The sequence below is a fragment of the Sodiomyces alcalophilus genome, assembly GCF_042370955.1.
Source record: "Sodiomyces alcalophilus JCM 7366 unplaced genomic scaffold ACRALscaffold_1, whole genome shotgun sequence".
NCBI classification, from domain to species: Eukaryota; Fungi; Ascomycota; class Sordariomycetes; order Glomerellales; family Plectosphaerellaceae; genus Sodiomyces; species Sodiomyces alcalophilus.
Window position 1 is genome coordinate 1,140,032 of NW_027263532.1, and position 26,601 is coordinate 1,166,632.

The 26,601-nt window shown below is 54.0% G+C and overlaps 11 protein-coding genes across 11 annotated transcripts; 7 read left to right on the forward strand and 4 right to left on the reverse strand.

The window, feature by feature from the left end:
- Positions 1 to 144: 144 nt before the first annotated feature.
- On the forward strand, positions 145 to 3,087 carry ACRALDRAFT_1046950 (uncharacterized protein). The gene is made up of 5 exons (XM_071015474.1): positions 145 to 1,379; positions 1,473 to 1,477; positions 1,642 to 1,846; positions 1,910 to 2,213; positions 2,277 to 3,087. The coding sequence occupies exons 1-5, from the start codon at positions 675 to 677 to the stop codon at positions 2,351 to 2,353; spliced, it is 1,296 nt and encodes a 431-aa protein (XP_070878685.1). The 5' UTR covers positions 145 to 674; the 3' UTR covers positions 2,354 to 3,087.
- A 1,131-nt stretch (positions 3,088 to 4,218) lies between these two features.
- ACRALDRAFT_2023808 (uncharacterized protein) lies at positions 4,219 to 7,872 on the forward strand (the record flags this gene model as incomplete). Its single annotated transcript, XM_071020165.1, has 1 exon — positions 4,219 to 7,872. One exon carries the CDS (start codon positions 4,219 to 4,221, stop codon positions 7,870 to 7,872), a length of 3,654 nt encoding a protein of 1,217 aa, XP_070878686.1.
- A 777-nt stretch (positions 7,873 to 8,649) lies between these two features.
- On the reverse strand, positions 8,650 to 10,583 carry ACRALDRAFT_2023809 (uncharacterized protein; the record flags this gene model as incomplete). Its single annotated transcript, XM_071020166.1, has 3 exons — positions 8,650 to 8,770; positions 9,003 to 10,016; positions 10,096 to 10,583. The coding sequence occupies 3 exons, from the start codon at positions 10,581 to 10,583 to the stop codon at positions 8,650 to 8,652; spliced, it is 1,623 nt and encodes a 540-aa protein (XP_070878687.1).
- Positions 10,584 to 11,148: 565 nt separating this feature from the next.
- On the forward strand, positions 11,149 to 12,743 carry ACRALDRAFT_1074133 (uncharacterized protein). Its single transcript, XM_071018204.1, has 3 exons — positions 11,149 to 11,519; positions 11,680 to 12,111; positions 12,262 to 12,743. The coding sequence occupies exons 1-3, from the start codon at positions 11,412 to 11,414 to the stop codon at positions 12,409 to 12,411; spliced, it is 690 nt and encodes a 229-aa protein (XP_070878688.1). The 5' UTR covers positions 11,149 to 11,411; the 3' UTR covers positions 12,412 to 12,743.
- A 568-nt stretch (positions 12,744 to 13,311) lies between these two features.
- On the reverse strand, positions 13,312 to 16,029 carry ACRALDRAFT_1054313 (uncharacterized protein; the record flags this gene model as incomplete). The annotated part of the gene is made up of 4 exons (XM_071015814.1): positions 13,312 to 13,839; positions 13,899 to 14,525; positions 14,598 to 15,599; positions 15,916 to 16,029. 4 exons carry the CDS (start codon positions 16,027 to 16,029, stop codon positions 13,312 to 13,314), a joined length of 2,271 nt encoding a protein of 756 aa, XP_070878689.1.
- A 1,165-nt stretch (positions 16,030 to 17,194) lies between these two features.
- Positions 17,195 to 18,145, reverse strand: ACRALDRAFT_1074132 (uncharacterized protein; the record flags this gene model as incomplete). Its single annotated transcript, XM_071018203.1, has 4 exons — positions 18,061 to 18,145; positions 17,802 to 18,007; positions 17,700 to 17,749; positions 17,195 to 17,637 (listed from the first exon to the last, which is right to left on the reverse strand). A coding segment is annotated over exon 4 (339 nt), but the record flags the coding sequence as incomplete, so codon positions are not given.
- Positions 17,621 to 18,099, reverse strand: ACRALDRAFT_1067584 (mitochondrial 37S ribosomal protein mS33; the record flags this gene model as incomplete). Its single annotated transcript, XM_071017466.1, has 4 exons — positions 17,621 to 17,637; positions 17,700 to 17,749; positions 17,802 to 18,007; positions 18,061 to 18,099. The coding sequence occupies 4 exons, from the start codon at positions 18,097 to 18,099 to the stop codon at positions 17,621 to 17,623; spliced, it is 312 nt and encodes a 103-aa protein (XP_070878691.1).
- Positions 18,146 to 18,342: 197 nt separating the features above from the next.
- Positions 18,343 to 19,841, forward strand: ACRALDRAFT_1074131 (uncharacterized protein). Its single transcript, XM_071018202.1, has 2 exons — positions 18,343 to 18,731; positions 18,795 to 19,841. Exons 1-2 carry the CDS (start codon positions 18,411 to 18,413, stop codon positions 19,785 to 19,787), a joined length of 1,314 nt encoding a protein of 437 aa, XP_070878692.1. The 5' UTR covers positions 18,343 to 18,410; the 3' UTR covers positions 19,788 to 19,841.
- Positions 19,842 to 20,302: 461 nt separating this feature from the next.
- ACRALDRAFT_2023814 (uncharacterized protein) lies at positions 20,303 to 21,304 on the forward strand (the record flags this gene model as incomplete). Its single annotated transcript, XM_071020167.1, has 3 exons — positions 20,303 to 20,318; positions 20,390 to 20,687; positions 20,755 to 21,304. The coding sequence occupies 3 exons, from the start codon at positions 20,303 to 20,305 to the stop codon at positions 21,302 to 21,304; spliced, it is 864 nt and encodes a 287-aa protein (XP_070878693.1).
- Positions 21,305 to 22,161: 857 nt separating this feature from the next.
- On the forward strand, positions 22,162 to 22,981 carry ACRALDRAFT_1060320 (uncharacterized protein). Its single transcript, XM_071016212.1, has one exon. It carries the CDS (start codon positions 22,325 to 22,327, stop codon positions 22,919 to 22,921), a length of 597 nt encoding a protein of 198 aa, XP_070878694.1. The 5' UTR covers positions 22,162 to 22,324; the 3' UTR covers positions 22,922 to 22,981.
- A 1,013-nt stretch (positions 22,982 to 23,994) lies between these two features.
- On the forward strand, positions 23,995 to 26,601 carry ACRALDRAFT_2095282 (uncharacterized protein; the record flags this gene model as incomplete). Its single annotated transcript, XM_071022716.1, has 6 exons — positions 23,995 to 24,109; positions 24,181 to 24,204; positions 24,268 to 24,319; positions 24,411 to 24,425; positions 24,499 to 26,403; positions 26,484 to 26,601. The coding sequence occupies 6 exons, from the start codon at positions 23,995 to 23,997 to the stop codon at positions 26,599 to 26,601; spliced, it is 2,229 nt and encodes a 742-aa protein (XP_070878695.1).

The following is a 26,601-nucleotide window of genomic DNA, read 5'->3' on the forward strand; positions in this document are numbered from 1 at the left end:
TATGCATAATCCGATGGGTTGCAAAAAGGTACGTCTCCGCGAAGTACCTACAGACCCCACCGAGGTCAAGCTTTTTTTTTTCCAGTCCGGAGCCCTTTCACCGATCCTGAATCAACCCTTCATGCCCCATACCCTTTGTACATAGATTGCCCCGCAACTTCTTCACCCGTTTATTACTACCATCGTTCTTTCCACCTCCCAACATGCTGCCGCTTTAGTTCTGACCCCAAACAAGCCTTGTCTATCTTAGCAAGCTACAGGCAATCGCTCTCCGTCTCCCTCTCTATATCAGCTCCGTCCTGCGCCGATACTCGGCATTGACTCGTCCGCATATGCGGTGACGTCGCCTAGGTCGAGACCCCGGTCGTCCACAGAAACACGATTTTTCTCGGTCAAGTCTTCCTCGGAACATCTTGCCTGACGCTGCTGCTATATTCCCTCGAAGCCAGATCAGCCCGCACGCGAAGACATTACGGAATTGAAGTCCATCCAGCGGAACCGACGAGTTCAAATCCGGAAAAAAAAAGAAAAAAGAACATCTAACTAGGCCCCACGAGTCAAATCTCCCTCGATTCGGTTACAACACTATCTCGTTCCACTTCTGCCACCTGTGCCACCAGCTCAAGTCACCCTTACTATAAGGCTGAGGCTCCTGTTCAATATCGTCGGTCGCAATGGTTAGGAACATTGTCATCCTCGGTGGAAACTCCCACCCGGAGCTCGTCGATAATGTTTGCAACAACCTCGGCATAGCACCCGGCGAGCGTACCCTTACCAAGTTCTCCTCGGGCGAGAGTCGGTGCGAGATCAAAGACTCCGTGCGAGGCAAGGACGTCTATATCATCCAGTCCGCTGCCGACTCAGTCAACGACGGCTTCATCGACCTCTGCATCATGATATCCGCCTGCAAGACCGGCTCCGCCAAGAGGGTCACCGCTGTCATGCCCTTGTTTCCCTACTCGCGACAGCCCGATGTTCCCTACAAGAAAGCCGGCGCACCCCTATCGAAGGCAAGCACCTCGACTAATAACGGCTACACCTTCGAAAGCGTCCCTGGTACTCCCCACCCCGGTGTCACGAGGACCCAGTCGCTTGGCCCCGACATCAACGGATTGGATACAAAACTTGCTAGGACCAAGCTTGTGGAGAACGGTGTCAATGGCACAGGCCACAACAAGTCTGACGAGCCTCAGACCCCGACAAGTCTTGAGCGCCGTAGCACGAGCTCCAGCTCATCCACGTTCAACTACACCACGCACGATTACGAGAATCACAACCTCCTCGCCAATTTTAAGTCGAAGCCGGGCTATAAGCAATGGGTCGCCCAGGCTGGCACCCTGGTTGCAGACCTTTTGACCTGCGCTGGCGCTGATCATGTGGTGAGTGCCTGGTGACACGCCCTGCATGGGAGGAGCCGTCCTTTCTTTCGGCATGCCCAGAACTTCCTGTGCATGACATTCGTGTTATGCAATATTACTAACGCTCTGAATAGATTACGTGAGTACCATCCTCTGATTCTCGAGATCGTCAATTCGGCCGCCTAGTCCTTTTTTTCTTTCAGCTCCGGAGGGTCCTATCTGCCGCATTACCTTGGTTGGACCCGCGGGGCGTGTCGGAGCAGGATGTGCTAACCGAGTCTAGGATGGACCTGCATGATCCTCAGTATCAGGGCTTCTTCGACGTCCCGGTAGACAACCTCTACGGGAAGCCTCTTTTGAAGAGGTACATCCAACAGCATATTCCCAACTACAAGGAGGCTGTCGTGATCAGCCCTGATGCAGGAGGAGCCAAACGGGCCACTGCTGTGGCCGACGAGCTCGACATGGATTTTGCGCTCATCCACAAGGTATGAATCGAACTAAATAACCTAGAGTCCTAAAGGCCGACGATTGACACTACTGTCTTAAAGGAGCGCCGTCCCACCAAGTACAGCGAGCTGCGCAATGCCAGCATGATGCTAGTAGGAGACGTCCGAGACAGGGTATGCATTCTCATCGACGATTTGATCGACACGGGCAACACCATTACCCGAGCCGCCAAGCTGCTTAAGAAAGAGGGAGCGACAGCCATCTACGCCCTGGTCACCCACGGTATTCTTAGCGGCGATGCCATTCCTCGCATCAATGCGTCGGCCATCGACAAGTTGATCGTAACCAACACGGTGCCGCAAATTGATCATAGGCGGCTGTGTCCCAAGCTTGCGATTTTGGACGGTAAGCGAGTTGCAGAAAACTTTGGGCAAAAGGTTCGTGCGCTAAAAAGCAGCTGTTGTTCAGTATCCCCCGTGTTCGCCGAAGCCATCCGGCGCGTGCACCACGGCGAGTCCATCAGCGTACTTTTCCAGTTCAACTAGGGGAGGTCCAAATTTTGAAAAAGGAACAAAAAGATCTAGAGGAAACCGGCGTTTGATATTCCAGGATCGAAGGAGTACCATGGGTTGGCTCCTTTGTAGGATCAACTACGTCAACAGTTATGGTTGACACCGCATCGTAGCTGATCCTGGCGTTATTCGGGCAGGGGACTGGGTCTGCGCTTGCGCTCATCCGAGGACGAGCTGCCACCACCAACCAGTGGGAGAATACTTTGGCAGTTTTTGTTCTCTCTTCATACTTCTCTGGTGTCTCTCCTTTTTTTTTTTTTCCTTCCCATCCCTTCATTCTCTTTTTTTGGTCGGCATACGTGGGACACACATCAGCATCACATTTGCGGAGTACCGTCAAAAGAAAATGTCTGCGCTCATGGCCCAAGATTGGCCCGCTAATCTCCCAACTCGCTGAAGAACCAGTGGCCCATTCACCAATGAGGGCTTTTGGGAGTGTTCTGGTCCGCAGCACTCAGCGACGGGGATTGGTCTTTTGCTGTCCCCATTGCAACATAGTAAGGGGCTGCCCTGAACAACATAAGGGGAGTCAAGTGAGAGGAAGTAAACTTTCTGAATAGCCTTGCGCTCTTGGGACAGAGCGGCGCTTGAGAACACGTAGGGATGTTGAATAGCTCACCGCCGAGGTAGTCGACACGACCCACTGGCGAGGAGCCCGGTGGATGGCAACAGGCTCAAATTAGTACATTAGTACTTCATTTGGAGTTATTTTTTATGCCAGTAAGGGTGATTGACTTGCTTTGGTTGTAGTCTTTTGTGACGAGGTTTTGCTTACATATTAGGGATCGATCTATGTTGTGTCTAAGATGCTGGGAATTGCCAGAATTCCCCCGGGGAAAGACGAGTGAGTGGCTTGGTGGCTTTTCATGATGGCTCTTGGTGGTGCTCGCTGCCTCCTACGTGTAAGTCTACCTCAGTACGCCACTCTTTCGAGTACGTACGTCTCTTCAAATAACAATATCTGACAATGATTGAGTGGGCAGGCATTGGAGCATCAGGTAGGACTTTGCACGTGTACTTCTACACTATTCCCACGGGGTACTGTACCTGTTCGTCCCTGACCAGTACCAGCATAAGGTACCGGCTGCCTTGTACATTGACCTGTACTGACCGGAGGCACTCGCAATAATAGAGGTACGGTACTCAAATGGGCGACTGTTGCCTGCAACTTAGACAACCTTCTCCTTCCCTTGCTCACCCTGCTTTTATTGCGCTGCTGGGACTGTCATTGATTTCCTCTGGAGAAATCTCTCCCACTTCACCTCTTACTGGACTTTCACACCAGTGATCTCTTTTATTTCTACGTCAGGACCCAGGCAGGCTACCTTCGTCCATCTTCGGTGGCTCAGGCACGCATAGCCAGCAGCATACGTACCTTACCTAGGTAACCTACCTACCTTGAACAATTGCCAGGTCAGAAGGCACCTTACTACCCCGAGTTGGCTTTGGGTCCCTGGTTTCATTCTTTCATCAATTTACTTCCTGGCCATCAGCTACCCTTGGGACAATTTTGGCCGTCCTCTCTCTCTTTCTTTCTCCCGCCTCACCCAACGAGACATTGCGGAGGGGCAGCCCACAGGGGCAGCCCACAGGGACAGAGACAGGCTCCTCTCTTCCTCAACCCGCTCGAGCCGCATTGGCCCCCATTGAAACTTGTTCTTTAGCTATCCTGCCTGTGGCGTACGAGGCTTTTTTTATCCTTTTCGGTGGATTACCTACAGCAAGCAAGTACTCCGGCAAAGGTATACTCCGACTATTATAAATCCGAGACAGTTACCTCCATAAGCCCAGTGCTACCTACCATCTGACGACAAAGTGGCAGTCTTTCTCTTGGAACCATGACGCGCAGCAAGTTCAATGCGGACGTAGAAGCCGCTGCCAGCACGGGCATCGAAAGCATCTCGGACGTAATGAGAGGAGATGATGACGGTCAAGTCTGTTTCGTCTATACTCACCCGACTCTTGATATTTCGATTCCTATTCGGATCTTTACTGTCTACGTGGACGGCTACCCGAACCATCCTGGCTTCTTAGCATATACAGATTCCGATAATGTGCCACCCTCAGTCGCGAAAGCTCTAGACTCTCTCTCGGGCGTCACTTCTGACAAGTCGGTTGTAGAAGCGTTGCGAATCCTGTCTACAAAACTTCAGGCAGCTCTCACGCAGAACGGGTCTGGCCCAGAACATGGACCGCAATCACGAGATACGGAGATGACCGACGTAGACGAGGACTATGATTACGACGACGAAGACCAAGACTATGACGAAGACGAAGATTTTCTTGGAGCCCCTTTGGACGATTTTGACGACGGTACCTTTGGTATCGAGCCACAAACCGTCAGCCATCACCCAGCCAGGCTCGCCGTTGAGATTTCGCCCGCCCTTGTTTCCGACCTACGCCAGGCGAAAGAGGTTGGCATGAGCATCGGCATTCTCACGGAACAGGGTTCTAATGGCATATTCTCTCTTTCTGTGCCCGTGAGCATGATGGGCCTACCGGAAGAGACTCTGACCGCCTGGGAAGTCAATCCAAAGCAGTATCTAGTCCTGTTATGCAAATACGTATCTGGATATCGGCCCCTCTCTCTTCTCATGTCGTCCGGCACACTCGGTTCTTCGGCGGGGTTGGAGTTTCGCTTCGGCGCTTGCGACAAGTTCAAACCATCTCTTGCGTCAGCGACCGAGGCATTCGCCAACAGCACCTCGGACCTGGGCATATCCTCTCCCGCCAATGGTCACGACTCCGACGGGGAGTTTCAACCCTTGAACATCTCACACTCGCTTGACATGTGGATGAAGGCAGAGTTTGGCACCCTTCTGCATCTTCGCCTAAAGGGCTGCCAGTCTTGGGACCATGCAAAACAAGAGCTGGACAAATTGGTCCAGCTGCCAGCACTGGAGCGCGAGAGGGCTTATGAAACGCTGGGAGACAAGGCCTTCCGGGGCCATGACGGGCCTGTCATCTCGGCCGCGCCTTGCTCTTCACTCAATCGTGACAATCTCCTGGAGGAGCCCCGTCGACGCAGCCTACCCCTCATTGCCATGCAGTTTGCCCTGTACTACTTTACTGGGGCCAGCCAGTATTGCATGACCTGTCATCGCAGGCTGGACAACGGCGGGTCCCCTGCTATGAAGCCATACGTCTGCGACGAACCTCTGTGTTTGTACCAGTACATGGCCCTCGGTCTCGGTGCAGACATAGAAAGCGAGGTCCTGCGCCAGCCATACGTTGTTGACCTGCTGATTAGCCTTTTTTATGCCGCCCTGGACACCAGGCAGCTGCGCGAATATCCCAAGGGTCTCGGCTTGCGAGTTCCCATTCTGGGACCGGAATTGCGAGACGTAGTTCCCGGGTTCCGTGACCAACATCTATACCCGCAGCCATTTCTGGCACATATGGACGCGCTCACGCCCACGCCCACGCGCTCGGGACCGGCGAACGAAGAGGACGACAACAACAGGGTGCCTCTAATGCGCGCTGATTTGCGACGCGGTCGGCTATGGCCGTTTGACTCCCAGGATGACAGCCCTACCTGTCCGCTTCTGAGCCCCGGAGATCTGTTCGTACTGGCTCCACGTGCACAAGCCAGCGACCCAACTACTTCCACGTCTGCACGTACCATGGGTCTCTTCCACTGCCGTGTTGACTCCCAATGTCAGATCACGGGTGTCGTGCTGTTCGAGTGCTTTTTTAAGACCCACAAGGTGGCGCAATGCTGCCACTCCATCACAACACAGTGGGACCTCCCGCAAGCCGAGCTGACTGCGGAAGTATACCCCTACAGTCATGACTTGGAGGACCTTTCGCAGGACCACCAGAGGCAAGCTCTGATGGTGTTACTCCAGACCACCCCCAGTGTCAAGCACATGTGCATGCGGTTCTCCCACAAGGAAGCCTCGACAAAGGACGGTTCTACTTTCCTGTCCAAGCCTGCATTGAAATTGCTGAGATGGATCGTCGCCTCTAACCGGTCACTGTTGGTAGAGATTGATTGCCAGCCAAAGCAGACCAAGTATAATACATGGCTCCCCCCTAGCACCGTAGACAGGGCGCACGAAAAACTTTCCGGCTTAGACCCGGGTTGGGTACAGTTCCGTTTCGCCCAGGGCTCGCTCGAGCGGGACAGGCGATTCAACCAGGCGATAGAGGCTCATTCGGCGCACAAGGATGCTCCCACGATTTTTGCCTGGCACGGCAGTCCTTTAGGAAACTGGCACGGCATCATCCGCGAGGGCTTGAACTTCGACCGGGTTACACACGGCCGTGCTCACGGAGATGGCGTCTATTTTAGCCCCAGCTTGACTACCAGCATGTCCTACACGCGCAGCAGTGGGGGCCGCGCTGATATATGGCCCCACTCGCTGCTCGACATCAAAACTGCCATCAGTCTCTGTGAGATTGTGAACAAGGTACAGGACTTTACCCGTCAGCACCCTCACTACGTCCTTCAGCATCTCGACTGGATCCAGTGCCGCTATCTCCTCGTGAAGGGAACGGAGGGAGTGTCGGCCCTCTCTGACACCTCTGAGCGGACATCGCAAACAGCCGCCGACTACCTTTCCCAGGATCCTCTGTACCCGGTTCTAGGCTTAAACGACGCGACGATCCGCATTCCTCGAGCCGCCATCCCGCACTCACGGCGGCAACCTCTGGGGGCACATCCCATCCATACACCAATTCCTGCCTCGACACACCCTGAATCCGCTCTTAGTATCGCGTCTGGATTCCAAGGAGAAGGTGACCATGACGATTTCCATTTAATATCGGGCGCCGGGATAGAGAGAGGAAAGGACTGCACCACGCCAACAGCAGAATCGCCTCTTCACTTGGATGAAGGCGTGGTGCACCAATGGCGTCCCGGTCACATCAAGTACTCCTCGCTCCCCAAGCTACCGTCCCCGGCGTGGGCAGCTGGCCATGGACAGCAGGTGCTGGCCCGGGAGATCCGGAAGCTGCAGAAGCTACAGGTCGGTACCCCGGCCCACAAACTTGGCTGGTATATTGACTTTGGGATAATGGAAAACCTGTTCCACTGGATTGTCGAGTTGCACACCTTCAACCGTTCCCTGCCCCTTGGAAAAGCGATGCATGACCACAATGTCTCCAGTGTCGTTTTGGAGATACGGTTCGGTCCAGAGTTTCCGCTGTCCCCCCCTTTCGTACGTGTCATTCAGCCACGTTTCCTACCGTTTTCTTCAGGGGGCGGAGGTCACGTCACGGCCGGCGGTGCTATATGCATGGAGCTCCTCACGACGTCCGGTTGGTCACCGGTTCTGACCATGGAGAGCGTATTACTCCAAGTTCGCATGGCTCTGGAGAGCACGGAACCTCGGCCTGCTCAACTGGACCGCAATTTCCGAGATGGCCGCGGCGATCTAAGAAGTTACGGGATCCACGAGGCCATCCAGGCCTATAAACGGTCAACACACGCCCACGGATGGAAAGTGCCGCCTGATTTTGAACAAACTGTTTCTGCATTTGACCAGTAGGAAATTCAGCAATTGTTCTTGTACTGATCGACGAAGATGGCATTCTCGAGATGAATCCAAATGAAAAAGAGAGAAACATTGCATAACGGGAATATGGATGGCATAGCGCGGAGTTGGATGGAGTCTGTCTCTCTGACATTTTCTCTGGGGTTCTTTTCTGATGCCACACAATGCGTATAGAGTAGCGAGGTCTCGGATATCAATCACCACGATACAGGGGGGGAATGGCAGAAGCTGGAGTTGTGCGGCTATGGCAGGTCCCTTCTCTTTCTAACTGGGCAGTTCAATCGTGGTCGAGACAGGCTCTCTCTCCGTTATTGTCGTCGATCCATTAGGAGGGCATTGGGCAGCTCAGACCACCTTTGGAGAAGCCCCGCGGGCGAGTCCTTGCGTTAGTTTACAGTAAATGACTTACCAGCGCCTTACACCAGGTCATGATCCTGCGTCTCAGTGAGGGTATAAGTTCTCAGGTGCCCATCGATGCATAAAGATATAGAAATGAAACGCAAGGTAGGGTATCTATTGATGGTTCTGAAGTTCAATAGCTTCAAGACCGGGTAATATCGACAAAAATAAAACGATTAAGTTTGTAAGAAACAACGTGACGCTCTGCTCTGTCTTGGGACGCCCTCTTCGCTGTATGCCTCGCTTTGTATCAGGTGCTTTGAGTGTTTTGGGTCTCACAACTCCCTCTCTCTCATCCTGTTGCAGTTTTGGACCCTTCCATAACATCACTTGGAAGTGGCAGAGGTCTCGTCATTCTAGGTAATTGGACACTTAGAGCTTAGCCTTGACGGGCTGGGACAGAGGAGCCATGGCCTCCACATTGGGAACCACGTCGCCGTCGCCGGTCTTCGCGCTGTTGCCGAAGAAGATGACTTCAACTGTCAAGTCGTCCCTATTGGCGATATGTATATGTCAACAAAGTTCCATACATCAAGAGGTCGAGAATGATAACAGAGTAAAAAAAAAGGAATGCAGATCAGTAGGAACAATTGGTACAAATGAAAAAGCAATCCTCATTGCCATATGGCGTAGGATCCCTTGGTGTCATCATACTGCAGGAGAGCGAACGCAAGAAAGGATACGGCTCCATGGGAAGGGAGGGTGTATAAAAGAAGATAACATACCGGTACCGACGGGAAAATGGAGCAGGAAGGGTCAGAAGAGAGCAAACCTGCTCCTCGTTCCTACCGCCGAGAGCGTTCCGAACAAGATGCGTGGCTGCGTTCTTGTCCTTGACGACGAACCTGCCAGGGGCATCGGGTGAGATGCCCCACTGCTGCAGCCGGATGGGCGTCTTCTCCGCATTCTCGCCGCCCTGTTCGATTGGCAGCTGTGCCTTCTTGGACGAGCCGAAGAGCCTGGACCAGGTCGACTCCATGTTGGACGAGCCGCTGTTGCTGCTGCTGGCTTCCTGGGTCTCGATCCACTTGCCGACAAGGCCGATGACCTCCTCGTTGGTCAGCATCTCCCAAAGGCCATCGGTGGCGATGACGAGGAAGTCGCCATTCTCGGGCTCAATCTTGGTGGTGGTGATGACGGGTTCGGCCGTGACGTAAGGGGGTGTCTTCAGGCGGGGAGATGGGGTCCGTCCGAAGAAGGCATTGCGCAGACGGGTCGAGACTTCGCGGCTCCATTTGTAGCTGGCATCGCCGAAGGCACGCGTGGGTTCCAGGCCGCCGAGGACCCGGCCGGCTTTGATGACCTCGGGCTCGCCGGGATGGAGCTTCCGCATCCGCGCGACCTCGTCGGGGTTGCTTCCGGTTTGGTCCACGGAGAGAGGGGTGGCGGTCCACTTGCCAGACTCGGATCGGCGGCCGAGAACGGCGCGCGAGTCGCCGGTGCATGCCACACGGAGGAGTTTGGATCGGCTGTCGTAGAAGGAGAGAAGAGCGCATGAGCCCGAGAGGGCGGGCTGGAGCAGCTCTGCCGCCAGAGTCTTGGAGCCTGACCGCAAGACCTTCTCGACACTCTGGTGTACAATCTCGTCGTCGAGTTTGGTGAAGCCAGCCTTGATGGCATTGTCAATGGCCTCGGCTGCGGGAAACATGCCAGGGCCCGCCGCCTTGTAGGTCTCGTTGAGCTGGTTGGCCACGAAGCTGATCAGCGTCTGGCGGAGCTTGGCCGAGGTGGTCCATCCGCTAGAATGGAAAAACTTTCGTTAGCCGGTGGCCGAGTAATGATAGACTGGGATTGAAGAAGAAGAGAAAAAAAACTTACGCATGACCGTCGAACACGCCCCAAAACATCCAGTCACTGCTGTCCGCATTTGACGCTCCTTCATCGCGGCTCGGAACCTGAACAATCTTCTCGTCGTGATCATCCTCGATAGGGTTGTTGCTCGGCAGCTGGACCAAGTCATACCGCACAACTCCCTGGCCGCGGTTGACCAAGTAGGACTCCTCGGATTTTCGTAACACCTCGGTGGCCTGCTCGGGATTGATAATCTCGAGAACTCTCCTGCCGTCGTGGTGCGTCATCTTGGAGATGGGCTCGTTACCGACAACGGTGCCCTTGTGTAGTTGGTCGGCGCCAATGACCAGCACGTGGCGCGTGGGCTCCGCGGCCGGGTCTATTGTGTTTGTAGTAGTCGTAAAGCCCCGCGACAGTGCCTGTCCATGATCTGCGGAGGTGCCGTTGTAGCCGTACCAGGCCCCGTAACCGACCAGCCCTGATACCAAGGCGACGGAGACGCGACGGAAATACATGGAGGACTTGAGGGGAGGGGCAGGGAGCTCGGAATGTCTTCCCTGGGGTGAATGGGGAGATGATTGAGAGGACTGAGGTTGAGAATTCCGACTGGACTGCGATAGACTCCGCTGCTGGGTTGTCGCTCGGAAGGGAAAAGTGCTCTGCGTCGTCAAGACGCTTCGTCCGGTACTACCACCATGAGACGTACTTCGGTGGGCTGTACGGAGAGCCTGTGCCGCTGCTCGATACATCGAAGATGATCGGGCTGGGGGGATTGTGGGAGGGAGAATGGTGAAGGATGATGGAAAAGGAGGAAAACGGATGGATGGCCAAATTTGGGCATGCGGAAGGAGCAGTTGCGGTAGCACATGAACACCAAGCCCTTGACCGTGACCCATTCTCCCATATCGTACTAGCCTACACCGTGTTAGTGACACGGGTCTTCTTGCATATGTACAGTAAACGCACAAGAATAATGCAATATCGGGGGAGAGTGGATAAACGAATAAATACCTGCCATAGCTGAACGACGGGAACCTTTCTTATCTTATCATTCTAAAACCCTCCCTCCACCCCCACCAGCGATCACGGATTCGACCTGACCTCACAAGTGAGCCCGGTCCTCCCTACAACATTAGACTAGATGGATGTTTAGCCCATCAGTCATCCTAGTGTGTCCCCATCTTGTATTAGATATCGTACTCTCAGAGAGTAATTATTGCCACCCGAGAACCCCAAACTCATCCGTCTCTTCATTCACATGCTTTTGAAACAAAGGTGAAAGCCTGAATCCGTACATAGACACATGACTTGAGTCTTGAACCCCTTGGGGACCACAACACGTCATGACACAGCCAATGCCCGGCGCAGAGCGCATTCGCGCCATTCAGGACCCGGACGGAATGTACCAGGCCTTCGACTCGTATCCTTGGACTAAAGACAAAACTTTCCTGGTAACGACTCCTCCGCCGCATCTCATATCCCTCCTCACCACCCTCCCTCTCCTTTCCTTCTCGAAACCCGCCCACACACTCTCTCTCATCGTCCGTTCGTCGCCTGCTACCTTGCCGTTCATCTCAGTTCGGTTAACAACAAGACGCTTCGCATCTACAGTCCGGTCTTTACGCAATCCTAGGCGATCCCAACTCCGCCAACCCGCGAGGAGACCCCTCCGAGCTCGCCCTGCACGCCCGCATCTTCTACTACACCCAACGAGTAGGTGTCACCATCGACTTCGCGAGCTACAAAGATTGGCTCGCCCGGCATCCAGACCATACTCCCCCGAACGTCATCCCTGAAGGCTACGGCGCCGCCAGGTCGGCTACCGCGACCACTGGCGAGAGCACCGACGCTGTCCCAGCATGGCAAGCCTCCGCCCCGAAAGCCGATCTTTACGTCGAGAAGGGAACTTCGCCTACTCAGCCTGGCGGCGATGGGGATACGCCCGCCTACCCCATGGGGTTCGCCGAGATGCTTCAGAGGCTCCAAAGAGGAGAGACCATCCCGGGGATCCGTGAAATTCCAGACACTGTCATCAGAGATCCGGTAAGTCTATTCCCCTGGCCCGCTTGGATGACTTGAAAGGGTTTTTTTTTTTTTTTTTTTTTTTTTTCCTTTTCCTCCTTTCCTCTTCCGCTCGGGACGCCTTCCGAACCGGATTCCCGCCGGTAACTGCTGTGCTCACTGACTCCATAGACTGTAAAACCTGTCGGAGCGCGTCCTGCGCCTAAGAAACCCTGGGAGAAAGACGTACCGCCGGTTACCAGGGAACCTCTTTCTGCCCTTGATTCCAGTTTTCCGTCTCTCGAGGATGAGAAGACGACAGCAACTGGCGAGCAACCATAGGGTAGAGGTAGAGACATGGTCGCCATTTTTAGTATCTAAGCGCATTAACAGTTATACGGACCGGGCCCGGCAGTCAATCGCACCAGGTATTGTGCTACGTGAATCTCTGTCTATCGGATAGGACGTCTAATCATTTTAAACAAGTCAGTCCATCATCTTATATCTCCACATTAGGCGCATACGTGAGTTGCAGAATCATTCACTGGATTCACTGGACGAGTCAAGTTACTGCAAAGACTACATTGATGTATTAAGTGTCGTGTATGCTGAGCTGTCCTCGCCGAGGTAACGACTCAGCCGTGTTCCGAGATACCAGGGAATTCTACTTAAACAATATTCCTCGCTCTCTGTGTGCCTAGAGACCCTCCTACGTCGACTCAAGCCTCTCTTTCCTGGGTCAACGTCCCCTCGTCTCCTTTTTGAAAGCCAAGGGCCCGTAGTCCTCGATGTTTTACACCGGCCGAGCATTGATGTGAGCAAAGAGCAGTATGCACAAGATGTAAAATAATGCGACCCCAAAGCCCCTTGAACGAGATGCCGAGGTCCGCACTGTGCTACCCCCACCTATCGCAAAATCCATCCGTAACCATAATCTGTCCAAAGCACTTAGCCGGCAGTAGCTGGCCTCGTGTACGATGACAACTGAATCTAGTAGTAGGTAGCTGCAACTGATAACGTTGCGAAAAAAGGTACATATAAGTCGCCATGCCTTGCTGAGCAGTGTGATGAGAAGAATTCGGGAGAAATCAGGCTAGACAGTAGTGAGGATGAACAAGGGGGGATGATGCAATGCTGGCCTGGTACAAACAGAAATACCTGGGACTGATACAGAAGCTCTCACGGTGGGAACAAGCAACCCGATGCGAGAACCGTAGCAAAATCATGCGTTTCTCCAGGACTTCAGCGATAAGGGTTCCCGAACCCACGGCTACCGCCGCCCATACGAGGCATGGCAGGTCCAGCACCCGGACCGGGACGTGTCGCCACGGCTGGGTTGGTGCAGAGCATGCCGACACGCGAGCCAAACTTGGAGCCACGTAGAGAAACCATATGCTTCCTAATATGGCCAGCAACGATCTCGCGGTGCTGAGAATTGGCGTGCGTGAGGATGTACTGGACCAGATAGTTACCATACTGATCGCTGGCAATGTCGATGAGCGGGATCCGCGGCCGGTCCCGGCGGCCCTCACAAACGCGGTCGAGGTAGCGGCTGAGGAACTCGGCGCCTCCGATTTTGAGACATTTCTCGACAACCTTGGAAGCGAACTGGTCGGTGCTGTACTCGGCAGCATATCGAATGACGTGGTCAACCGCACGGCCGCGGTCGCCAGGAGTACCATGCTCACAGATGTGCTGGATGCACCAGTTTCCAAACTGGCCGTGAGCGACAATGTCGATATTGGCGAGGACTTCTTCGATGCAAGGCCGCTGCCGTCGTCTCGTCAGAAATGCCCCTCTATCGTTCCTGGATGTTCTTAAAAGCTTACCTTGTCCTCTTCCAGGCAGTTCTCAAAAATATTCTGCACCACAAGACTTCCGGTTTCTCCGAGGGCGACCTCATGCCACATTCCGCGAAGAGCTTCGTTGACATATTTCATGATCTGCGGAGGGGTCTTAGACCATCGCAGCTCGAACAACTTCTGCCAGACATGGCAGGCGTATCGGTGAACAACCGTTTCGGGGATGCGACGAAGAAGCTCATGGACCATGATGGCCTTGTAATCTTCGGGGACGGAATCGAAGGCTTTCTGGACAACGTGGCACCCAAAGGGGTCCATCGAGAGGCTGAGCGTGTTGCCACGAATGGCCTCGGCAATCTTGACCACCTGCTCCGGAGTGCCATGCTCGAAGCAGCGCTGGATAAGGAAGTTTCCGAAGCGGTTGACCATCAAGGGGTATGCTTGGGCGATGATAGCCTCGACGATATCATATTTCTGTTCGGGGGTCCCAACCTTGAGCTTCTGCTGTAAGAAGATGGAGGCTTGCTGGTCATTGTTGCAGACAATTTTGTCAACGATATACTTCCAGTTGCAGTTGGCATTGCGGTCGAGAAGTCGACGGTAATTCAGAGGCTCGGTCGTCGGAAGGTAGGTCTGGCCCTCTGCTCCGATGGACTGCTGAGAACCACGAGGGATCAGCTGCCTGGACGGAGGACGAGTGCTACCACTTCGGACAGGCTCACGTACCTCATCCTTCCAACCAACATTGGACTGGAATTCAGTAGCATGAGGAGAAAGGCGTGTGCCAACAGCCTGCGGGTTGAACGAGGGGTACGCTGGAATTCCACCGTTGCAGGACGATACCACGCTTCCAGGTCCACCATTGACCGGCCCAGCCATGGATTCGAACTGACTAGGGGCAGGACTAAAACCGCCATAGTTGCTGGAAGTATATGGGTGAGGAGAGCTGTACCGGCTGCCGAAGTGGCTGCTGCGGCGGCCCCCAAAGGGACGCATAAGGATGTCCGGCTCAGGAGTCATTGTCTCCATTCGCGGTCCGTCCACAGAGTACGGACCATTGGGATCCATAAATCCGTGACTGAAGCCGCGAGTGCCAGCAAACCAGCTACCTGCGGTCGAGAGGGGCTGGGGAACAGGCTCTGCAATATTGGGCCCTTGCCAAACACCTTTCGAGTTGTTGCCCCATTGGCTTCGTGCACGATGCGTGGCACCGCCAGCCACGCCATTAGTGGCATCGCAATGCTCCTCGTCACGAACGGTCCAAAGACCATCCTGGTTGTAGAGGTCAGGGCCACGATGGATGGTATCCCTTTCATTGAAGAATCCAGGCTTCAAAGCGGGCGGCTCATTCTGGACCTTGGTGACATCACGGGTTTGGGAAAGCTCCTGGTCGAGACGGGAGATCTGGCTTTGAGCTTTGGCGAGCTCCATCTTGAGACGAGAAAGCTCATCCGAGCCACCTGTGGCATTGAGACAGTCCCGAGCGCTGCCGGATTCCGTGTGTGACGCACTAGCCGGTCGGGTAGACGGAGCTGTCATATCGGGGTCCTCGATACCAGGCGTGACAGGGACGGAACTGCTAGTAGGGGCATTGTCAAACGCGGCAGTATAGAATCCACCGTTCCCGGAGGTGTTCTTGAGAATTCGACGCTGGTTTTCGAGGGCGTCCTCTTGCTCAGAAAGCCTAGCCAGAAGTTTATCTGTGAGGCTCTGCCTGGTTGCATTGTCCTATAGCCTGGAGTTAGTACTCGAGATACCTGAATACTGCCTCGGAAGGAATGGAAGGACGAGAATTGCCCACCTGTTCTGGGGAATTCGACAGGTTGTCAGAAACAGGAGCATTACGTGACTGATCCTTGAAAGTGTCAGCAGACGAACCGACGGATCGATCCCGCTGGGGCATATTCCAGCGCGGCACTTCATGCCGAAGACACCAATGCTTCGTCTGCAGGCAATGGGCGCCAATTGAATAAAACGGGGGCTTGGTTTTTGATTTCTCCCCCAAGAACAATGGAAAAGTGGGACGAATGGTCGGGTAGCTTACCAAGATAGAACCCGAGGGCTGGCCACCACCCTTGTTCACGTCAAGGAGCTTCCTGAGTTCCTTGCCAGCTGAAGCTGATGGTTTGATTGTTCCTACAGGGTTGGTTGAAGCCATTGTGACGTCCGACGTAATCGAAATCTGGCGGGTGAAGATGGTCGAAAGATCTGACGAGGAAAACGCTCGAGATGTCCTTAAGAGGGCAACACAGATCAGAGATGAGTCCACACTCTCAGGCCGGGAGTGTGTCGATCGTGTCTTGACGAAAATCGGCTCCTGGGGGAGGGATCAGAACAGAAAGAATATGAGGGGAAATTCGGGGTGAGAAACAAACCTCAGGTCAGTAAGTACTTCTGTACGCACCTTAGGAAGGCACGACAAGCAGGCCGGTGAGGTGGCTGTGTGTAGTTATGGAAAGCAGGTAGGTTCTGAAGATAATGCGGCGCTTCAAGAACACAACCCGTCAGGGGAAGTGCAGGGCAATGAGGTCAAAGTTGAAGAAATGGTATAGTACGTGGTGAGTAGATAACGGTCTGACGCCAGAGCAGGCTCAAGAGATCAAATCAAAGTCAGAATGATGTCCAACCAAATAGTACAGACCCTCTAGAACTGCCAGTGCTTGCGCTGACTGCGTTCCCTGGGGTCAAGAGCCTTCGTAGAGAGACAGTGAAAGGAGAGACGTTGTTAGTTACCTTGCTGTAGGTTGTGTAGAAGGAGAGAAGGGAAGATAACTGAAGGGGAAAGTAAAAAGAAGCTGAAAGGAGGGGTCAGTTCAGGCATCCACTGGCAATCAAGGTATATTGATTTGGGAAGGTAAGGTCGGTAAGATGGGTAGATTAAGCAGGTACTGTGTATATGAAGCTCCCCAAGGTGGGACACGGAAGGTGAACCACATGGTCTATCCACTTAATCAGTTGGCATCTATATACCAGGGAAAGTACGATGCAGCAAAGCAGTATGAAAAAAGATAGACGAGCCAGGAGATGGGGAAAAGCTGCCTACCTGCCCGAGCCTGTGCCATGTTCAATAAATGACAAGAGAAGGCGTTAGGGGTAAAGAAGCCACCACGGAACACACAGCCTCACGGCATGTGCGTTGCACTGGGCCGTGAAAAACCCAAAGCACATGCGTCAGCAAACTCTCTGCGCGACATTAAGCCTTCGTAGGTCGGTCAGGCACGTTCAGTGGGATTTAGAGCCCTCCGTCAAACCCGACCCCGCTACGCTCATAGCCAGTGCCAGCATGAGCGCGCCGGGGACATTCGAGTTCAGCATGGGATCGGCGAACTCCTTTCTTCGATTGATACTCATCATACATTACTTGTGGTCTTCGTTCTGAATCGATTTCCTCGGTAGGTTGATGGACGGGCCCCAGGCAGACAAAGGTCTGAACCGTCGCGATCAAGGGCTTTAGAACGCACCCTTTCCGAAACCATCTTGAGCGCAAGTGACAGGGCTGAACAAGTGTGAATTTCCCGACTCTAGGGTAGCACTCATGGCCCACTATTGCCCGAGAAGCACGATGCCGCTGATGTCCATGAGGAATCCGGTTCTCACGAAAGTTCGTATAGCAGTCCAAAACTCCATATAGATCAATTGGCTCTCGCATAACCGAGACTTCCATTGGCTCAAGGGAGCCCAGATACTCATCAACATGAAGACTAATTGCACAGGTATTTGTAGTGTACAGAGATGATCGACCTCGTTGTCTATTTCCTCGAGTCGGCTATAGTAATGTTAGATTGAACGCACATATCGGATTATTGGGACACGAAGCTCGGAACTCACTCTTTCCACCCTTCTTCTTCTTCGGCGCGCTCTTGCCACGAGCTTTCAAACTGAATCCAACGTCAGTCTCTATCCGTTCGCAAAATGGGGGTTAAGACGTACTCCACGATGTGCTCAAGTCGATCTTCCTCCTTCTCGTCGTAGGTCGTGAGATCAGGACCAAATTCCCTTATGACATCTTGGACGGTAGCAGTTTTCTGTGGATAATAGGCGGCCAGTGCAGGACCTCGTAGCCGTTGGCGCAAAACCTTGTTGCCCATTCGGATGCCGTCGGGATTGTAGGTCGTGGCGAAGACTTGGCATTGCGCCTGTTGAAGATAGGTGTCAGCATAGTACTAGCACTGCCATGATAGCGACTTACCTTCATGAGGTCTAACAACCTCGCTCGTGGAACGCTCATCTTGTTGTCATGGTCTGGCAAGTTGTCTGGGAGTCCGAGTCTGAGTGTCGTGAGATGCTATGCGATCGAAACATTTGATTGGATTCGGGTGGGCCCGCCGTCTCGGCGTCGGATCATACTGCCCGCCGAATAGCCCACCCAGTCTACGATAAGACGCCTTATCAGTATCAGTCCTTGACCAAGATTCTGTTATTTTGACAGAGGCGTTGGTGGTTCATCAGACTCAAATAGCGACAAATATATCATAACTTCTGTCGTTCAAAACTTCCAGTGCTTGAATTCCAAGCATCTCGCATGCAGGGGAACTAAAAATGTCAAAGAGACCACGGGACGACTGCGCCCTTGATGGAAGTGGGCCGAACAAAAGACAAATTCTCAATCCAGCCATCGAGACCAACGAGCAGGCCCTCACATTGTTACTCAATCATGCCGACGACCTCATTCAACACCTCCGGAAACTTCAGAAGGCCTCAGCTTCAGGGGGCTCAGTTGCGGGGGCTTCTCAGGGACAGCTACTCCTGGGCCTTCAAAACACCAGTGCAGTGATTCTTCCTGCGGTTAGGTTGCTGGCGAAAGAGGAAGTAGGCACTCACCGAGCAAAGGACGGTGCCCGCGATGGCTCGTCGCGTGAGGTACGGGTCTCAGAAGACACCAACACTACACAATCGCGGCTCTCTCTAACCCCCGTTTCACAGAACGTCTCGGACACTGGCTCGCTACAGACGCCAACCTTTGGCAGAGCTGTTTCGCAATCCACACAATCTCAAGCCTCGCGGGTGTCGTCTGTGTCGGCACCCGTGCCTTCTCCCCTTCTACTCACGCCATTTCAACCAGAAGATATAGCTTCGTCATTGCCGCCTCTGCCCCCCATACTGGACCCGACGCTAGAGAAGGCTGTGTTCACCCACGCGGGGATGGCCAAAATACAGAAGTCTCAGCTCAACTACGACCGCCTTGAATGGCTCGGCGACGCATATTCGGAGATGATATCCTCTACCGTCCTCTTCAGCACTTTCGGTCGTGCCAGTTCTGGGCGCCTATCACAGCTCCGAGAACTCCTCATTTGCAACGCCAATTTAGGGAGGTACGCGGCCAAGTATGATCTCATGAAACGGGTACATCTCTCGGAAGAATTCAAGAATTCCAAGGATGCGAAGAAGATACCCGGTGATGTCTTCGAGGCATATGTCGCTGCCGTGATCCTCTCTGACCCGGAAAATGGTCTGTCTCGAGTGGGAGAATGGCTCAAAGCGCTCTACAGCATGACCCTCAAGGACCAGATTCGAGAATTGTCCAGGAAACCGGAAATGCGACATGTTGTCGAAATGGATAGGGAGCAAAAGAATCCCGTAGAAGAGGAGGTTCTACCGAAGCAGCGGCTCTCCACATTGCTTGCCGTTCAGGGGATAAAGCTAAGGTACGAAGACGACAAGGGTGGTCCGAAAAAGGACAAGTACAATAAGCGCTTGAATGTCTTCACTGTTAATCTATACCTCGATGGCTGGGGCGAGAAGAACAAATGGCTTGGAAAGGGCACCGACTTGAACAAGAAGGCGGCGGGGCAGAAGGCGGCGCAGATGGCATTAGACAATGTCGCTCTGATGAAGAAGTACCGTGACAAGAAGCTGGCTTTTCTAGCGGCACGTGACGATAAAGGAACTGGGGATAATACCGTCGACTCGGAATGAGATGAGCATAAGAGTATATTTCCACTTCTGTCTCCTAATTGGACAGCGTCCTTGATATTGCGTCTTTCACGTGTCTGCCATGTCGTGGTATGGGTTCTTGAATCCGGGGTATATTACTACGTAAGCTAACATTGGTTGTCCCTCGGAGTCTACAAAGTACAAGCTCTATTGGGAGTGGGTCGGGTCCTCTACGCCGAGGCAAATCATTCCCGAGCAAGCGACATGAACGATAATGCGAGGAGCAATTCCCGTACATTGAGATACGGCAGCATCAAACTGCGGGACCTTTCGTCGCATTACCGATGTCGTGTAAATGGGTATGCACGCCGCTATGTCGAATGCCTAGAGGGCTAAGCTTGAATACACCAAACTACCCGTCCCCCCGTTATTTGCCAGATCGCGTCTTCTCGCTCTCGCGTCCCTGGTAGCAACCCCTCTGATCGGCTTGCACGCAAACTGATACCCCGACCCCTCTGTATTCCGGCTCGCCTCGCTCAGCATAGGCAACAGTCAACATGTCCGACTCCGTCGGTAGGTTATACTCTCTACCTATGGCCACTGGGGAAACGATTGTCATACTGACGGATAGTCCGCTCCCGTAGATCGCGTCTTCGTCCATGCCTTGAGCACTGTCAAGAAAATCCCCAAGACGGGTGCTTCACCCCCGCGGCCGTCCGACCGGCTTCGCCTCTACGGTCTCTATAAGCAAGCCATGGAAGGAGATGTGGACGGTGTGATGGAGCGTCCAACTGCCGCGTCAGGTCTTAATGCGAATGACCTGCAGCGGGAGAAGGACAAATGGGACGCGTGGAACTCTCAGTGTGGCCTCAGCAAAACCGAAGCTAAGAGGAGGTATATCGAGGCTTTAATCGATACAATTCATCGCTACGCGACGACCCCGTACGTTGGCAGCCTTCCCCGAGGTAGCCTGTCCTCTGAATGCTAACCAGACTCATGACTCGAATAGGGACGCCAAGGAGCTCGTCACCGAGTTGGAATTCGTGTGGAACCAGATTAAGAACAACAGTCCCAGCGCATCAGACTCGAAAGGTGCGGAAAGCGTAGCCTCCCGGAATCGATACGTGCAGCCGATAAGCGGGACGACAGGGCCTATGAGGGTTCTGAAGCCTATGAGCGAGGATGATGCCGCAGAGAAGGCATCACAGCGCAGGATAGACGATGAGGAGGAGGACGACGAAGATGGCGAATTATCTGGGAGAAGCCACTGGTCCCGTAGCGTCGAAAGGGCTCTCGTCAAGATGTCGGCCGAAGTTGCGGCGCTGCGGGAGCAGATCACTACGGGGAGAGAATGGAGAACTAAGAAAGAACGAAGCTTTCCAGCGCGACTCGGCTGGTTTGCATTGATGATTATGAAACATCTTGCCATCGACGTTATCCTCTTGGTTCTGCTCCTGTTATGGATGCGGAAGCGGAAGGACAGGAGGCTGGAGGACTTGGTGAGAGCGGGGCTGAAGTTGCTGCGGGAGTACGTGCGAAACGTGCTTCCTTCAAGATGACGGCTTACCGGATCTCCATCTCGACAATATCTCAACCATGGAAGCCCGGGCCACTCCCAGTGCGGATGGCTTGGCCTTTGCTCCATCTCTATCAGCCAACACCCCATCAGTTTCGTGTGGCCAGCCATACCTCGGGGCTGCACAGGGACGGTGCACACAAATTTCTCGCGATGTGTCCGGCGGGAGTCCATAACTGGATCCAAAGAAGCAGACGGTGTTTATCTAGGCCAATGGCAGCCAGAACCGAAGCCCTCGTATTCATTCGAATAACGAGCGGAGCGGCATGCCTTACGCAATTGGCCTTCGGGAACACCGTCGCACAAAGGAACAACGATCCACAGCAGCCCTTGAGCACTCCCGCAGACATGGCTGGTGAACTGAGGCCTGGTAAACGGGGTATCACTTCGTCCCTGCCCCGTTCTTCGACCGAGCCAAATACTCAGATGAATCAGCTGTCTGCGTCGGAATACGGAACCTCAGTGGGTGTCGTGTCTTGGTGGGCGTCTGGGACCGAGGGAATTCCGCGAGGGCAGCGCCTATCTATGATAAGAACCAGACGGGATATGGGTGCCGCACGTCTAAAGAGACTGAAGGGAGTGCATGGCGCACAAAACATAAGATTACATCGCCCATCCTGACAGAGCCACGAGTTGGCCAAGAGATGCGAAAGCAATATAGTATGGATTTTGAAGGCATTGGGATCTTTCGGCCCAATACTGTTGTAATTCGTACGAAGACGAGCTCCTTCTGGCTCTTGAATTGGGTTTGGTGCGCCGTCGTCGTAGCTTAGTCATCCATGAGATAGTTCACGGCGAAAGATTGCGACTTCATCTTCGATCTTGATATCATTGCAGCAAAACCACCACAACTGAAAGTAATGTGGTGTTGGTAGCTAGTTATTCAATGGCCTGCTGATAATACTAAGGGACGCAAACTTTCACCGATCACCGGGACAAACAAGCCATATCCACCGAGAGATTTCAGTTCCAGATTTGCGTATTCGCAATCCCGATATCTCTGATGACGAACGAGTCCAGGGCCTCAACGGGCCGTTCATCAGCACCGGCGCAAGTAGAGCAACCAATCCCGCCCTTGAAATACTTGTCTCCGGCAATCTTCGTTCCGCTTGAAAAGTCTCTTCTGGAACCTTTCGACGCCCCGCGGGACAAACTTGAGCGTCTCAAGGTTACTCTGGAGCGCCTTGACCGGCATTCCAATGAAGTCAGGCAGAACCTATGGTACATGTTCTTACGAGAGAGAGACCGGATACTCCAAGAAGCGAGGAAGGCCAAAGCAATATACGGGGCGCAAGTCCCGCCGGCCGATATCGACGAGAACGAGCGCGACATGATGCTGCAGAATATGATGGCTTCCCCGGACCCAAACAAAGACTACGCGGCTATCCATCCACTCCCAACCCCTGTACAACCCGCGGCCCCGGCGACGACGTGGAGAGAGCAGGCGGTCGATGAACTGATCAGTCTGGTCGAAGGAGCTATAAGAGTGATTGATGGCTTCGATGTGGCGGCAACAGACGTCAAGGAGGACTATCGTCGAGCCATTGAACGGGAGAAGGCCTCTGAGGCACGGTACTTGGGAAACAAAGAATCATCATGAGCTGGGTCGGCGAGCCTAACATCACGCAGAGTCCCTACCTACAGCCAAGAAATCGCCTTTAATACCGCACGTGTTTCTGCATCTCTTATTTGCATTCCAACAGCTGTATTTCGGGCCTCTACTCTCTCCTAATCGTCTCAGCTCTGGCAGAGCGCTTAATCAGATCTGTGATTTTACCCTCGTCCGCCTCCCTATTTCATAAACCGCGACTCATCGTGTACAGAGGTTCGGTGTGGTGCCTTATGAACCGCCTTCGTCGCCAGAATCGTTCCTTCCAGTACCCGTGACAACCTTCTTGGCGACTGAGTTGTTTGCCAAGGGCCATTGGTACTGGAGGATGAAACTAGGAATATGCACCGACGTATGTCCACGCAGCGTTTCATTTGGCGTTCAGCAAAAGAAATGCCGTGGGGTTATGGCGAGACTGATGAGAGACGAAAGTCCCTCAGCTGTACGTATCCTCAAGTGCGGCAAGCATAGATTCAAGTCAACCATCATTTCGGAAAGTGATTACGATTTACGTGCCAGAGCTAAAGTCCCGAAGGCCGGAATAGCATCGCAACCAAAGATTATGAACGCATCGTCCCTGCACCCAATGATGTAACGACCGGCGGTAAGAGGCAGCAGTCATTGAAGATTCTCCCATGCTTCCATAATCGGCGTCAGAAAGTGATTCATCTAGAGCACATGATAGGGGTGAACTTGATTAGCGCACTGCGACAGCAGCGGTCAAGCTCACCTACGATAAAATGTGCCCAATGTACAATTGGTTGAAGAAAGGAAAAGGAAACCAGAAGGCTCGGTAGAATTTTCGCTCTAAGTACTGGGGGAGAATCAGAGGATTAGGTAATCAGGTTAGTGCCTGAGGCAGGATTCGAAATGAAGTTGCCGGCTGGCCAATGAACAGCGACGTAAATTAATCGCGAAGCTAATTCGTGTGCAGACCAGCCGGATTCCTCGAGCCGTAAACGACGACGACATTCTTCTGCTCCATTTGCCTATCATACGGATATCCGCCTTCCCGCCCTTCCCTCCACCCTCTCCCCTCAACCTCAATCCGTCAAGGCGATACGATGCTCCGGCAGACTCTGGCTCGTTCGGCTTGGCGGACTGGCCGGCAGGCCGCCAATGCCTCGCGGACCTTTGCCACGACAGCCCATCGTAATGCCGAAGTCGAGCTCACAATTGGTACGAAGCATCAATGCAAACCATTCAATCCGTTGGACGGCGGCAGATATACTGACTGGCTTCCAATGTAGATGGCAAGAAGGTCTCAATTGAAGGTAGGATGCATTGAATCTGTACGCAAAGCTCTAGAGAGGGCCCAGTGAGCTAACGTGGGGTAGCCGGCTCTGCGCTCATCCAAGCCTGCGAGAAGGCAGGCGTCACAATTCCCAGGTTTGTCATCCGTTATCCTGTCTTGGGCATTCGATCTGAGGAAGAGAGGAGAAGAAAAAACAACAACAAGAAGACTAACGATTTCTCGTAGATACTGCTATCATGAGTACGACGACCTGTTCCAATCGATACGAATTCCGCAAAGCTTGGTGACGGAGGACTGACAAATCTAACAACAGGAAGCTCATGATTGCTGGCAACTGCCGAATGTGCTTGGTCGAAGTCGAGAAGGCACCGAAGCCCGTGGCATCATGCGCATGGCCCGTCCAGCCCGGCATGGTCGTCAAGACCAATTCACCCCTCACACACAAGGCCCGCGAGGGCGTCATGGAGTTCCTTTTGGCGAACCATCCCCTCGACTGCCCCATCTGCGACCAGGGTGGCGAGTGTGATCTCCAGGACCAGTCTATGCGGTACGGCGCCGACAGGGGACGCTTCCATGAAATCGGCGGCAAGCGTGCAGTGGAAGACAAGAACATCGGCCCTTTGATCAAGACGTCCATGAACCGGTGCATTCACTGCACCAGATGTGTCCGCTTCGCCAATGACATTGCCGGTGCTCCCGAACTAGGCTCGACCGGCCGAGGCAATGACTTGCAAATCGGTACCTACCTCGAGAAGAACCTCGATTCGGAAATGTCCGGCAACGTCATCGACCTGTGCCCCGTTGGTGCCTTGACCTCGAAGCCCTACGCCTTCCGTGCCCGCCCCTGGGAGCTGAAGCACTCCGAGTCGATCGACGTTCTCGATGCGCTGGGCTCCAACATCCGCGTCGACTCCAGAGGCGTGGAGGTTATGCGAATCCTGCCCCGACTCAACGACGACGTGAACGAGGAATGGATCAACGACAAGACTCGGTTCGCCTGTGACGGTCTCAAGACCCAGCGACTGACCATGCCGCTCGTCCGCCGCGAGGGCAAGTTCGAGCCGGCTGACTGGGAGCAAGCCCTGACTGAGATCGCCCACGCTTACGCCACCATTCAGCCCAAGGGCAACGAGTTCAAGGCCATCGCCGGACAGCTGACCGAGGTCGAGTCCCTGGTTGTCATGAAGGATCTTGCCAACAAGCTCGGTTCTGAGAATCTGGCCCTTGATATGCCGTCGGGCAACGGCCCCCTCAGCCACGGCATTGACATCCGATCCAACTACCTCTTCAACTCGCAAATTGCCGGCATCGAGGAGGCCGACGCCATCCTCATTGTGGGAAGCAACCCCAGGCACGAGGCTGCGGTCCTCAACGCTCGCATCAGGAAACAATGGCTGCGGTCGGATCTCGAGATTGGCGTCGTCGGCGAGACTTGGGACTCCACCTTCGAATTCGAGCACCTCGGAGCCGATCACGCTGCGCTGAAGAAGGCTCTTGCTGGTCCCTTTGGCAAAAAGCTCCAGGCTGCCCAGCGGCCCATGATCATTGTCGGCTCGGCCGTTACTGACCACGTCGACGCCAAGGCCTTCTACGAGACCATCGGAGCTTTCGTCGACAAGAATGCCGCCAACTTTGCGACCGAGGAGTGGAACGGCTACAATGTCCTGCAGCGGGATGCCTCGAGGGTCGGTGCCTTTGAAGTTGGTTTCGTGCCTCCTTCCACTGCCGTCGCCGAGACCAAGCCCAAGTTTGTCTGGCTTCTCGGCGCCGACGAGTTCAACGCGGCCGACATTCCCAAGGACGCCTTCGTCGTCTATCAGGGCCACCACGGCGACCGGGGCGCTGAGATCGCCGATGTCGTCCTCCCCGGAGCTGCCTACACCGAGAAGGCCGGTACCTACATCAACACCGAAGGCCGCGTCCAGATGACCCGTGCTGCCGTCTCGCTGCCTGGCGCGTCCCGGACCGACTGGAAGATCATCCGGGCCGCTAGCGAGTTCCTCGGCGCTCCTCTGCCCTATGACGACGTCGCCCAGGTCCGGGACCGCATGGTGGAGATTAGCCCGGCTCTTGCCGCCTACGACGTTGTTGAGCCTGTTGCTCTGAAGCAACTCAGCAAGGTGCAGCTTGTAGACCAGAACAAGGGCTCCAAGCCCAACGGTGCCCCGTTGAAGAATCCCATTAGCAACTTCTACTTTACAGATGTCATCTCCAGGAGGTCAGTAACACTTATCCCGGCTTTCCCAGCTTGGTTTACTGTTAGGTTATGTTTCGTTTTGACTAACGTGTTACGTGCAGCTCGCCGACAATGGCCCGGTGCTCTGCGGCGAAGGCCACTGGCGACCCCAGGACGAACTTTATGGCACCCGGAATGGAAGAGGACAAGCCCATGGGCCAGATCGCGTACGGGGCGTGA